This window comes from Rutilus rutilus (genome assembly GCF_951802725.1).
Source record: "Rutilus rutilus genome assembly, chromosome: 19".
In the NCBI taxonomy this organism is placed as follows: Eukaryota; Metazoa; Chordata; class Actinopteri; order Cypriniformes; family Leuciscidae; genus Rutilus; species Rutilus rutilus.
The window spans coordinates 18,890,758-18,904,303 of NC_140232.1; the positions used below are offsets into that span (position 1 = coordinate 18,890,758).

The following is a 13,546-nucleotide window of genomic DNA, read 5'->3' on the forward strand; positions in this document are numbered from 1 at the left end:
CATGTTACATCGGCTTAATTCTGCTTACAAAGGTAGAGCAGGCAGTTTTACGTGGCCTGGTATTAATACCAGCCTGACCCAGCATAAAGACAACAGCACTCAACACAACAGACACATTATGACAATGACATAATTGGTTGAACTATATATACATAAGTTGAAAACTATTATTATCTAAAAAGATCAAACACACAATAAAGTGTGTCTAAAAGGGACATATTAACAGAGTGAACACACACTGAAACAAAGGAGAAGTGACTTGGGGCAAACGAAGCCAAAATGTTCTGGTGAATGAGCATTTGTGTCGTGAAGAAAATCACCATTCAAAAGACAACAACTGTGAAATGGACACGTAACAAGCATTTTCCATGGCAACATCTCGAGTGCTGCCAACACTGGGGTAAATAAGAGAAGGACTTGTGATGGGGCTTGTCATGAGACAGAGAGGTTAAGCACTTCCTTCAACAAAGCCATTATACTGCAACTGGGGAAACTTGTGAGCGATCCAGAATATGAGCATCATTACCCAGAGATCAGAAAAAAGACGGATTACATCGTGCTTTTAACTCCGCTCACTGATAAAAGATGAATACTCATTAAAAGAGTGAAAAGAACCATTAAAATGAAAAGAAGCACTTTCTAAAGACTCTCCTCTAGTGAAGTGTTCTGAGGACACATCTTCAGTGCCATGGCAAAAAGTGTTAAATTTTACTTGAGCTGTGAATGGGAGTTCTCAGTTCATATTGAATGTGATAAACACTTGAAATAACATAATATCATGGAATAATGTCAGGAAAAGTCTATCGAATATGAGCCGATTCATTTTAGTGAGTCAAAAACATACAGCTTGACAGTGTATTCTGATTCACGAACAAATATGAGCCAATTCATTTTAGTGAGTCAAAAACGTAAAGCTTGACCAGTGTATCTTGATTCACGAACAAATGACTCTTATGAGCCGGTTCATTTAAGGGAGTCAAAAACGTACAGTTTGACCAGTGTATCCCTATTCACCAACAAATGACTCTTATGAGCTGGTTCATTTTAGCGAGTCAAAAACTTGCAGCAGCTTGACCAGTGTATCCTGATTCATGAACAAATGACTCTTAAAAGCTGTTTTTATTTATGAATTATTTAAAAAGATGTGTTTGAATTGGAATCCTTTACTGAACAGAGTGGTTACTTTATCTACATCTGACTCACTTAATGTAAGTTATTAGTATAAGTTTATAAATGTAGTGAAGGGTGGACTAATTTCTGTAGGAAACACTGGCCTGACCCTATTCATTACAGTATGAAAACAACATCTGAGCCAGTTTTTGGACTAAACTTGTGTAAGGAGTAAGGGGAGTAAATCCCATGGCATGAGAGTTGGCGGTCCACAGGGAGAGGGAGAGGGCAAGGGAATGCCCAGCAGTGAGTGGGTTTCCAGGGCAGACACATGGACTCCTGCACTATGACATCATGCATTCTGGGAAACAGAGCAGACACTGGACTCACTGTCCACTGAAAACTCTGTGTGACCATGTCTCCCAGTGGGATTTCCTGTTTATTTACCCCTCTCTGTGTAAAACACACACACCCTGGAAGAGAACTGTCATTTCAAACACAAACACACACACATACATACATACGGTAGGAACATGGCATATTCCCACAAATATTTGTGCTTTATAAATATTCCCTCCATGCAAACATTTCTAAATGCACAAAGATAAAAGAACAAGCCACAAAAATGCTCCGTTTTACATGTCACTAATGCCTCAAATAATAACAAAAGGTATTTGCAGCTAACAATATAATCATTGTGGGATTAACAATTGATTCAGCCTTCGGCCACGCTTCCTCAACCCCAATGCCTTTATATTTCAAAGAAGAGATGAATGTCAAACAACACCTAAATTCACAGCTACAACCATGGCCGTGGATCCCAGAGGGGATGGTGATAAGTTTCTAACCCAAACCCCAGCTGTGGAAACGTCAGAATTTATCTGGTGGAGTGGAGCAGATCGACACCATGCAACAGTTCACTACATAGTTTTAATTTACGGCTTTCAAAACTGTACGTTTTGTTTTATAATATCACGTATGTCTGGGCACAAGATGTAGTGTTTTCACTACATCTAAATTTCACTTTATTTTCACTTTTTCATACAATTGCAAAGGTGATGTATGGAAGCACTATTATGACTAACTTTGCGTTTGATATGATTTTTTTATTTGTTTTTTAAAGGAGTCTCTTATGCTCACCAAGGTTGTGTTTATTTGTTAAACAATACAGTCAAATATTATTACAATTTAAAATAACTGTTTTATATTTTAATATATTTTAAAAATGTAATTTATTCCTGTGATGGCAAAGCTGAATTTTCAGCATCATTACTCCAGTCTTCAGAGTCACATGATCCTCCAGAAATCATTCTAATATGCCGATTTGATGCTTTAGAAATATTTCTTATTAATATCAATGTTGAAAGAAGTTGTGCTGCTTAATACATTGTGGAAACCATGATACTTTTTTGTTCAGAATGAACAATATTTATTTTACACATAGATATTTTGTTACATTACAAATGTCTAATAACATTACATTATAATGCATCCTTTGGGAATCCTTTCTTTAAAAAACATCTTACTGACTTTTGAACAGGAGTGTATAAAGTGGTAAAATACAAGAAACAAAGTCACAATTCAGAGATATAATGTGAAACGCAAAAAGACAATGAAAAACATATATATATATATATTTTTTTTATGCTCCTTGTTCCAGGCATAAACATGTAAGAGGTCTTCAATCAAAACATCCATTCTATGAAAAAACAGTTTCATAGCTTAAAGGTATTGAGGAGGATTTTCTTTTTCCGGGTGGATCATCAAGACTATTGGTCCTCCTAGTTGTCAATCATTATGGTGATATGTTTACGTAAGGCCGTCGTACGTGCTCGTCCCTAGGTAGTTTTCGCTTTCTGCGCATGCGCACTTTCGGGTGTATGTGTGTGGTGAGCTACGGTTTCAGCCATTCATTGAAGCTCGCCCGTTCTCACCGGGTTTTTTCAAAATGTCTGAGGGTCGCAAGAGAAAAAGTGTCTACGAATTGTATGACAAGAGAAAGGCCTCTGAAGAAAGAAACAAGACCAGAGTGTTTTTGGGAGAATATTTCACACACTGGCGTGCGCTAAAAGCACAGGTTGGGCTTCCCACTGATGCCTCAGTCGCGAAGTTTCTACTCGACAGGTAAAGTTTGGCATGCTGTTTGGAGAAATCCATTTAAAATCACTGCTAGTAAAAGTTAATGTAAGCTATGATTAGCGATGCTAGCCCTGGCACAAGTCACGCACCGTGCAGACACGGTAAACATCTCAATTTGTCTAAAGTAATTTAGACCAAATGGTAAAAGGTATCACGCTGAAATGTTCTAAAACCTTGTGTGTTCATTTTTGATAATTCCAATGTGTTCACATAGTATTTATTACACAAATGCAACAAACTACTTCTCCATTGCAGATCATGTCTTGAGTCCTCACTCAATCGATCAGTATAATAAGTAAATAAAACACGGAAAGGGCATTTGACATTTTGTCTTGCATGAATGTTTTTGAGTTAGAGTGTTTTTGGGAGAATATTTCACACGCTAGCGTGCGCTAAAAGCACAAGTTGGGCTTCCCACTGATGCCTCAGTCGCGAAGTTTCTACTCGACAGGTAAAGGAAAGTAGGCTTGTATGAGCCATGCCAACAGCAACTTGTAAACAGAGCGTGCACGAGGAGAACTAGGCTCGTGCATGCTCTCTCGTGCACACGTTTAATAGGCATTCCCTCTCGGGAGCAGGTAGAGTGTTGCGCATGTGCATTTTTTCAAAAAGTGGAGAGGGCGGTTCTTTTCTAAAATTCGGGAAAATCCTCCGCTATACCTTTAAAATATATCGTTTTGATATTGTCGGATCTGCAAAGTTACAAGGAAAAATATATTTGCATATGTCTCCAGAGCAAGAAATTGACGAATAGTTATATATCATCATTTAATAGCTGACATTTTTCTACACTGGATGTAAGCGTTGCGTCGAAAGTAAAAACCCATTATAATCACTGATGCTGTCTACACTGGATATACAGATGCACGCTCAGTTTATGACATACTCCACGCACTTGAGTCTGTCGACAACAGGACAAATGGAAGAGAGAAAGAACGTTCGCTTTTACGCATCGGAAACAAGAGGATGGTTTATTTTAATGGCGTCCCGGATCGTATCGGAGGATTATATGTTTGTCCAGAGCATTTTGTTTTGTAAACGAGGCACAGTGTAATGGAGAGTTCGCAAAGAAACTTTTGTTGAAGGATGAACTGACAGCAGCTGCATCTCCAAACCGTAAGTAAATGATTTTATAATGCTCTGTAAATTGTAAATGACAGTTTTACATGAATAATGTTTTCAAAACACGTATTACTCACATGCAATAGCAAGTGGGCGTTGATACCGTTTCCTATGCAATGACTTTAGCCATCATGGCCGTTTACTGACAAGCCTTAAAGGAGCCGCCCCATAAAAACCGATAATTTCAGACAGAGGGTCAGAAAATAATATTTTTTCTGCAAATAAATAAAAAATTTGTGCAGAAAATTATATTAAAATGATAAGTGAACCTCAAAGAACATGTTAAAATAATAAAAAAATCTGCAAAGAAACTTTCTAGTTTGTCATGAGATCCGGCTACAACACCTTAATACCTTTCAACCCCAGCATTTTTGACCGCAGCCCCACCGTTCTAAGAGCAAGACCCCCTATCTGTTTTACATGCAGTCGTGTGGCTCTGAAAAGCTTTCATCTGCACAAGCGTCACGTCCTGCGGGCGTCTATAAAGATGGGGGTAAAGTTTCAGTTTCCACAGCTAATTGTGCCGAGTGGAATGATGTGGCTGTTGCTCGTGAAGCTCACTAAACCAGTTATCAAAGGAAATTTTCCTTAGGGAGGACCGGAGAGACACGCTTTGATGATGACTGCGTTTATAAACCGTCTCTAAAAATCTCTCTAGGGTGGTCTGACAGAAACATCATGTATGGATTACCTAAATTAGACACGTGCATGTGGCAGCATCAAGTTACACCACAATTCAGTTGAATAACAGTAACACTGGCATATTATTAGATGATAGTGCATTATGAACCAGTGATTTCAATAATAGTGCATCTGGTGGGTGGTTTGGCCAAAATCATGTAATATGATACAATTTCATATAATATAACAGTTTTGCTGGAAACACAAATTAATACAAAATTCAATAAAAATGCATTTTTCATAGGAAAAATGTATCGGTATCAAATGGCTTATCGGTTGCTATTAGAGATTTATTAATTTATTATGATTTAATTGTGCATGCTCTTTTCTTCCATTTTTACTTTTAGATTACCTTTGTGTCATCTAATGTTAATCTTAAATAACATTAATAATTTAGGAACATTGTTATCTTTAGCAACTCTCATAATAAATAATACTGTAAAATATTGTGATGCCTAAGTTAATACACTTGTAACATTTAAAATGACCAATTTTAGGTTTTAATGTTTTCTTTTCATTTAATTAGACAAAATAGTACAGTGTTTTAATATCGGTCATTTATCGGTTGTCTGTCATCACATGAAAATAATTACTGCATGAAATGCTGAATTGTTGCATAATAAATCCCCTAATAACTTAAAAATGAAAGGCTTTTCTAATTTTAATATCTTCTATTTCTCTTGTATTTTTTTTTTTTTTTTTTTTTATTTATTAAATGCAAACCAAAAGATCCAGCATGAATGGTGTGTGTTTTATTTTAAACAATATAATACAGTACTGCTCACCAGTTTCTGGAAGAGGTCACCCACACATTGATGGTGGCTCCACTGTTGCACTCTGGGTAACAGGCCATCATAAAAGTCTTTGTGGATCTCATGGAGCTCAGGCACTTTGAAGAAAATTGTTTCTATCTGCTGGAGGGTTAACATGGGCTGTGAAGTGGTGGCAGCAGCTTTCAGGGGCTTCATAGGCTGTGATAAAAAAAAACAGGGGGTCAAAAGGTGGTCCATGTGCTCCCATTTGTAACCATCTGGGTGCAGTGCAATGTGCAAAGCTCAACACCACTCTCTGACGGTGATCTCTGACCCTCTTTAGTGAGTAAGCATGCAGTAAATCAGTCCTGTATTACTCACCAGTAAGAGCGCCTCCAAGTGGTTGAGATAGGCTTCCTCACTGGCCAGAATCCCTGATAAAACCCATTTCCTCATCTCCAGCCCTTTTTCGACATCCAGCTCCGACTGGGAATGTCCAGGGTGAGAGTGGAAAGAATGAAGAAAGTGCCCATTACAAAAGCCTTTAGGGTTCAGCCAAAAACACACATTCCATTCTAAAGGCCCTAGGAATTCCTTAGCAGGGTAATACAGCGCTCAACTATAGACTACATAATCCCATATATTGATAGGAACCATCCCAAAGAATAAAGATAAAGGATGCAGAGGACAAAAGTTCAGCGCATACACACATTTGCATAACCACGGATGTTAAAAGACCCTTAAACCTGATGCAAAAGAACCGATATAAAAATTTAGGCTGATAATTATTTTCATGTTTTTTGCTAACAGTTGATAAATGGATGATATTAAAATGTACACTTTCAGTATTGTGTCTAAATAAATGATAAATAAAACACAAAGAACTAAAATCAATAATTTGAAATGCTACAGGTGAATTTAGGCATCACAATATTATAATATAGTATGAAAAATAAACTGAATTATTAAAAATGTGTGTAGTAAAATACAGCGATTGATTTGTAGTTTTTTCCTCTGACAATATAAGGATGAATTGGTTGTTTTACATATATATATTTTTTTACTTTTTTATTCTTATTTGTATTATTCTACTAAAAGTCCACCAAATGCAATTTTTAATGTAATAAAACGGAATGAATTGCCTTTGTTTAAATATGATCATCAAAACATTATAATACAGTATGAAAAATAAATATTCATTTTGAGATTTAATAATGATGACATTAACATTAATTATACATTGAGCATGTATATTTAAACATCCAATATAGCCTATTTGAAAAAAAAAATAAAAAAAAAAAATTTGGCCAATAACCTATACGGTAACAATATTTCATGCAACACTACTGATAAAAACAACAACTTTTTAATGACAAAAACATTTGAGAGAGATGTCATGATAAACATCATGATAAACACCATGATATCATGAAAGCAAATGCTAGTTCTCTGTATATCAATGTCCCTTACTGATTTAGCGGACTCCAGGGACCCTGAGGTCTCTCTAATGCTTCGGCCCTTAAGGTGAAGGCGAGGAGAGGAGAGGGAGTCATCCGTGTAGGATGCAACGTCAGGCTGCATACGCTGGTCCTCCCCTCGAACGCCATCATAAACGTATGCTGGAGGCGGGGTCCCGCTAAACGGGATGTCTGCAAATAGAGACAAGAGAAGTCAGGGTGTCATACTTGACTTAGAAGTGTAACATATGATTTTATTCACTTTGAAATCATATCAATAATTCAAAACAGAGTTAATATACAGTATAACAACAATAAAATATTAGTACATAATATAATCTCCATTGTCAATAAGTGGCAAGCACCCAAACATGGGTGACATCTTAATAAATCTTAATTTTGAGTGCCTGAAATAATCAATACATCCTTCATCAGGCAGAGAGTCTCATACATCTCTTATCTCTTAATGTAATCCACACAGAGGACTGAAACCTTAGCCAAAAAGACTTACCGCCTGAGCTTTTTCCTCTTAGCAATAAAGACCTTGACATATAATTGAAAGCAACAGATAATGTCTGCCAAGCAAAGACAACCAAAGCCGTTAGGAATTCATCACCCATTTCACATTATTTCTTGGAAACATTATCTACCATCTCTCTAAATCACAGCCTCAATTAAGCCTCCTGTTCATTATTAATGCATGACGCTGCAACTGAATTATTAAAAATGTGTGTAAAATGCAGCGATTGAATTGTAATTGTTTCCTCTGACAATATAAGGATGAATTGGTTGTTTTACATTTTTTTTCTTCTTTTTTTTTTGTGTTCTACTAAAAGTCCACCATAATGCACTGTTTAATGTAATACAACGGAATTAATTGCCTTTGTTTAGACAGACTCTGGGAAAAAGAGAGGACTTTTTTTTTTCAATAAGCTTGAGCTAAAATTTTCTTCATATGATCTGGTTGCTGCCGTGACAGACTGAGTATTTGTTCCACACCTCCAGGGAATACCACTGAAACTAACCAAGAGAAAGAGTTTAAGAGCGAGTCAGTCAAGTAAGTCGAGTCAGTTCTTTGTTATTCCTCGAGCCTGACACAACTAATGAACAATGGAAGACTAGAGGACTTCATGCATGCCTCTGTCCTGACGGAGACCCTTTTACTGCCACTGAAAAGACGATCTGCAAGTTAGAAACACGCCAACTCACTGGCGGAAATGTGAAACTGAAGTCAAAGCAGTCCATTTAGAAGAAGACTGACACAACCCCCTTGAGCAGAAACTAAAACCTCTTAATCACTCAAATAGCAATGAATAATTCAACACCATTGTTCTTGTTTTAATTACCATTGATGAGGATTAAGGGCTACATGGATGAATAGCTGCATTAGTGATGCCATTTTAATATACTGGGCATGTTTAGATTTAAAAATGAGGAGTTGCTGAGCTGAAACCAAACAAATGCACTTCATACTGCCTAAATATACAACACAACTGTGCTCATAGGAACAGTTCACCCAAAAATGAAATCGCTTTTCCATAAAAGAAACGCATTGCTAAATTAACCAGGAAAAATTACAATATCACGTGTATCATATACGGTGGCTACCATTCACATCAGCTGTGATTCATAGACTGCAGTGATTTGAGACATGATGAATCCTCATAGACTGTCCTGACAATTGTGAGTTATCCCTCTGTCTGTATTTGTAAAGTAAGTTGTCTAAAAGCAGTCATTCATTTCCTGCAGTCTGTGAACAGCTCAGCACCGGTGAGATGTCCAGACGCAAGCATATCGACTATGTGTCTGTCTTATCTGGTGTCCTGATCAGCTCAAATAAGGCAAAGTCTGAAGCTACAGTCAAGAGCTCTGTAGATGTACACAAAACACGTACACACACACACAAACAGACACACACATACACACACACTGGAAATCAATACTGAAATCCACTCTCATTGATCCCTCACAGCTCTTGCTCTGTACATAGTATGTTTAAACTAGAGTTGTCACGATATGATAGCTTCAGTAGCCAGAAGCAATACCACTGAGATTTCAATAACAATTTCAATACCACAGCAAAACAAATATGTCAATGAGCACAGTCCTTAGTTTAAATGTTAGCCTTTAAAGGGGCCGTATTATGCCCCTTTTTACAAGATGTAGTATAAGTTTCAGGTGTCCCCAGAGTGCGTCTGTGAAGTTTCAGCTCAAAATACCCCACAGGTAATTTATTATACCATGTTGTAAATTACCATTTTTTAGTGGAAGGAAAAACATGCTGTTTTCGTGCATGTATCTTTAAATGCAAATGAGCTGCTGCTCCCCACCCCGCTTTCCAGAAGAGGGCGGAGCCTTTACAGCTTGCGCCTCAGATACTCAACCAAAAACTAGGCTAAAACTTCTGTTTGGTTTTGATTATCATCTCTATTGCAGTCAGGCTCATGTGACATTGCAGTTCTTCTTCATCATGAAAGTTTAGTATCTGCATTCGTTCTAAAGCTATATCAGTCCCAACTTCTGATATATCGTTTTCAGAGCGCACGCAGGGCAGCCCTGCTGAGTGGCCTGGCATGTAGCCTGCTTAAAAGAGAGAATAATAGACAGAGCATGAACAAATAGAGAACAGGAGAAAAGAGGTTGAGGTCGAGATTAGAGAGATAGCGAGAGAGAGGTCTTTGCTGTCTGAATGTAAAAGGAAGAGCCATGCCAAAGGGCAGCGAGTGTTACTATGTGATTAGCGACTAGCATTGAGTTTATGAGCATAACAATTCCTGTGGCTAACACCAAGGCCGCATGGACTGTGAAAATGGATGTGCTTCATCATATGCATACAAACCATACAAACACCCTGATGTCATTTTAAATAAATGCTATTCTTTTGAACCTTCCATTTATCATAGAATCCTGATAAATGTGCATCAGAGTTTTCACACAACATTGATCAAATGTTTCTTGAGTGCCAAATCAGAATCATTTCTGAAGGATCGTGACACTGGAGTACTGGAGACTGGAGTAATGGATCACAGGAATAAATGACATTTTAAAAATATATTCAAATAGAAAAGAGTTATTTTAAATTGTAATGATATTTCACAATATTACTGTTTTTACCATATTTTTGATCAAATAAATGCAGCCTTGTTGAGTATAAGAGATGTCTTTCAAAAGTATTGGACATTGTACATAATGAAATGTAATGTGGATTATCCACAGCTAATCTACACCTAGCCATGTATTATCCTGCTTTTATGGTTTGCAGCAAAAAATGTGACTGGAATGGTTAAAATGACGATTATTTTCAATAAGAAACTTGAGACAGCCAGGTATCCCAGAATGCATCTCCCACCAAGAAAACCTGCATTTTAAAATGATGAAAAGGCACTTGGATTAGCTAGTTCAGGTGTGTTTGATTAGAGTTGGAGCAAAACTCTGTTGGAAAGTGGACCTCGAGGTCAAAGTTGAGAACCCCTTGTTTGAACAATCGCTGCAAAAACACAAAGGCCTGATTTCACAGACAGGGCTTAGATTAAACCAGGATTAGGCTAGGCCTTAGTTCAAATAGGACATTTAAGTAGTTTTTATAAACATGTCTTAGAAAAAAACATTACTGGTGTGCATCTTGAGACAAAACAATGGCACTGACATATTTTAAGATATGACAGTGCAAGTTGCTTTCAGTTAAGACAACTCAAACATGCATTTTAGTCTGGGACTAGTCTAACTGTGAAACCGGGGGATTGTAGTCAAATTGGACGTCCAAAAACGGCAATCTTCCGATGGAATTAGTGTGTGTGGAACAGACCCACTGGTCACGGTGACTGTGAATCAGCCATTAAGGAAGTGTGCAGGGATGTCTGACACTCAACTTTCCACAGGAAACATACGTTTGAAGCAAGGTCATCTTTCCAACAAAAACACACATCCACACAAACACCCAAACACGCTAAAACACCTAGACTAAGAGGAAAGTGAAAATTCGAATAAAATGACAAAAGCTGTTCAATATTTGTGTCAAGAATCATGTCAAGGTGAAATTAAGGACCTGGGTGAAATATTGAAAAACTTGATTGCAAAATGGAATATATGCGATTATGCGAAATACCATTAATGAATAAACCTAAATCAACTGTCAACAAAATAAAGGCACAGTTCGCCAGTCAAAAGCTTAGAAAGTAAAGAATTCCTTGGAGCCATTTCATGTCTGCACTTGTCCATCTACAGCAGTGTCAGTGTCGAACAGCCCCACATACTCAACCAGGAAGTCTTAAAAAGGTCTTCGGTGGAACAAAGTGGGAAATAACGACCTACATTTCCTTGGAAGGAAACATTAATAACTGAGAATTTGTTTCTGAAATGACAAACACTCAAAGCTATTATATAATTCTGTTTAAATCCACAAATTAGAGGGCAAAGATACTAACGGAGTGCTTTGACTCCTGAACTTAAAAATCACGAGCGCAGCTGGTTCGGTCCGCTGGCAGAGGATACAAACGCGTCACACAGTTCAATGCGAGGCAGATTAAACTCATGACGCAATATCAGCATTTCCAGCCTGCGATAATACCAACAACCACCAAAAAAAAAAAAAAAAAAAAGAGTCGCCCCACTCTTAGTCTTTTATCTTGCACCAATATGTGCATACACACACTCACAAAACCACACACAGATCATCCTAATCCGTATGTTTGAATATGATCCCAAAGGGGGTGGAAAGCACCAGATGTGTAAGGCCAGGAACAATCCATCTCAGGATCAGATTCACTGATCTACTCTAACACAACCAGCTGCTCATAACTATCTTTTTTAACTCGAGGATCAAAGTTTTTCCAAGGCCGCATTAGATGATCTGAAAAATCTATAGTGAAAATGTTGTGGTAGATCATGTGTAATCTGTCATAAATGAAGGCAAAAATAAATAATTATATAGCTGGGGCCGAGCACAAAGAAGGCACGATATATCAAATGGCTGATATGTATATTGTAGTTGTTTTGTATATTTTTTATTGTATTGCATATAATATAAATTTTTTACATTTATAATTTTTTAATTATTACTCATATTTTTATTGAATTTATATATTGTACATATACACATTAATGTACAATAATAGTTTATAAATATAAAAAAATATATATATAATAATTATATAGCTTTATGCAACAAATGGTCTAACTGCTTTCTAATCAGTTCCTTTATTTAAAACATTAATATACACCCCCCACTGTTTTGTATTCATCATGCGATGGAATTAAATCAATGGTTTTGTAATCAATCCTGGTAATGTTTTTTAAATCCCCTAATCATATCACAGATAAAGATTTCACAATTATGATGTCAGCAGTGTGACGAACATGAAGATGGACACGGATATAAAGATCATTCTGTAATGTACCTCTATATGTGTGCATACGGGCCCCTTAGAGGCAACAGAAGGTCAACAGGACATTTCTGTTGTGTGACAATATAATTTTTGGCAGGTTAACATGTAAATTCACCTCATGAAACAGGATGTTGCCTACGTATGTGTATTAAAAGCCTGTCGGTACTACGGTTGTTTTATCTGGAGCATGTGGTTATTGTGTCTCAAATTTCCGTAACACCTCAAAGACAAACTGATGGGCTGTTTTCCCCTCAGAAGGGAGACGATGTAAATATAGCAGGCAGGAAAAAGCTCTTCAGAGCACTGACAGCCATTCAACTGTTACTATTTTGGATAAAGCAACTTCCTGTTTATGACACACCGTCTACACCGTCACATCAACACCAAAGCAACATTACAGATAAGATACCACTAGGTAAAGTCAAGTACTTTTTCAAGTCTAAATTTAGTTTTTACCATTTTATTATTCCTAGGGTTTCTGAAGTCGATAAAACGCTTTGACATCCTGCAAAAGAAACAAAAGATAAGGAACAAGATGTATACAAAAGGAAGCAGGTAAAATAGCAGTCATATATGTATGTTACTCTTCTTCCTCCTCAGTTTGAAGTGTGGACCTGAATCCGAAACATCAGAGGGAACCTATAAAAAAAGTTCCCCTACAAACTGAAAAATGATCCCCAATTTAGGTTAGTGGCAATTATCCACAGTCAATAGAAAACAAACTTCTCTAAGCTCAGGGAGATGTTTGTTTAGTTTTGACCTATTTGAACCAACAGTATTTAGTTACATTTACTGGAACTACAGTATACTCAGTTCAGCACACCATCATTTTTCATTTCAATGTGTCCAGCCTCCCCTCGACAAACACAGAACTGGTACAAAGGGAAGTGAAGGAGTCAAT

General features: G+C 37.1%; 1 protein-coding gene across 1 annotated transcript in view; it reads right to left on the reverse strand.

Annotated features, from left to right (window-relative positions):
• The window catches only part of LOC311278450 (breakpoint cluster region protein), a 52,994-nt gene that overhangs the window by 23,144 nt on the left and 16,304 nt on the right, over nucleotides 1-13,546 (reverse strand). Inside the window, exons 3-5 of the mRNA XM_084389288.1 lie at nucleotides 7,275-7,453; nucleotides 6,186-6,290; nucleotides 5,838-6,023 (exon numbers count right to left, since the gene is read on the reverse strand). Coding sequence (XP_084245414.1) covers nucleotides 5,838-6,023; nucleotides 6,186-6,290; nucleotides 7,275-7,453 — 470 coding nt within the window. The remainder of the gene's footprint in view (nucleotides 1-5,837; nucleotides 6,024-6,185; nucleotides 6,291-7,274; nucleotides 7,454-13,546) is intronic.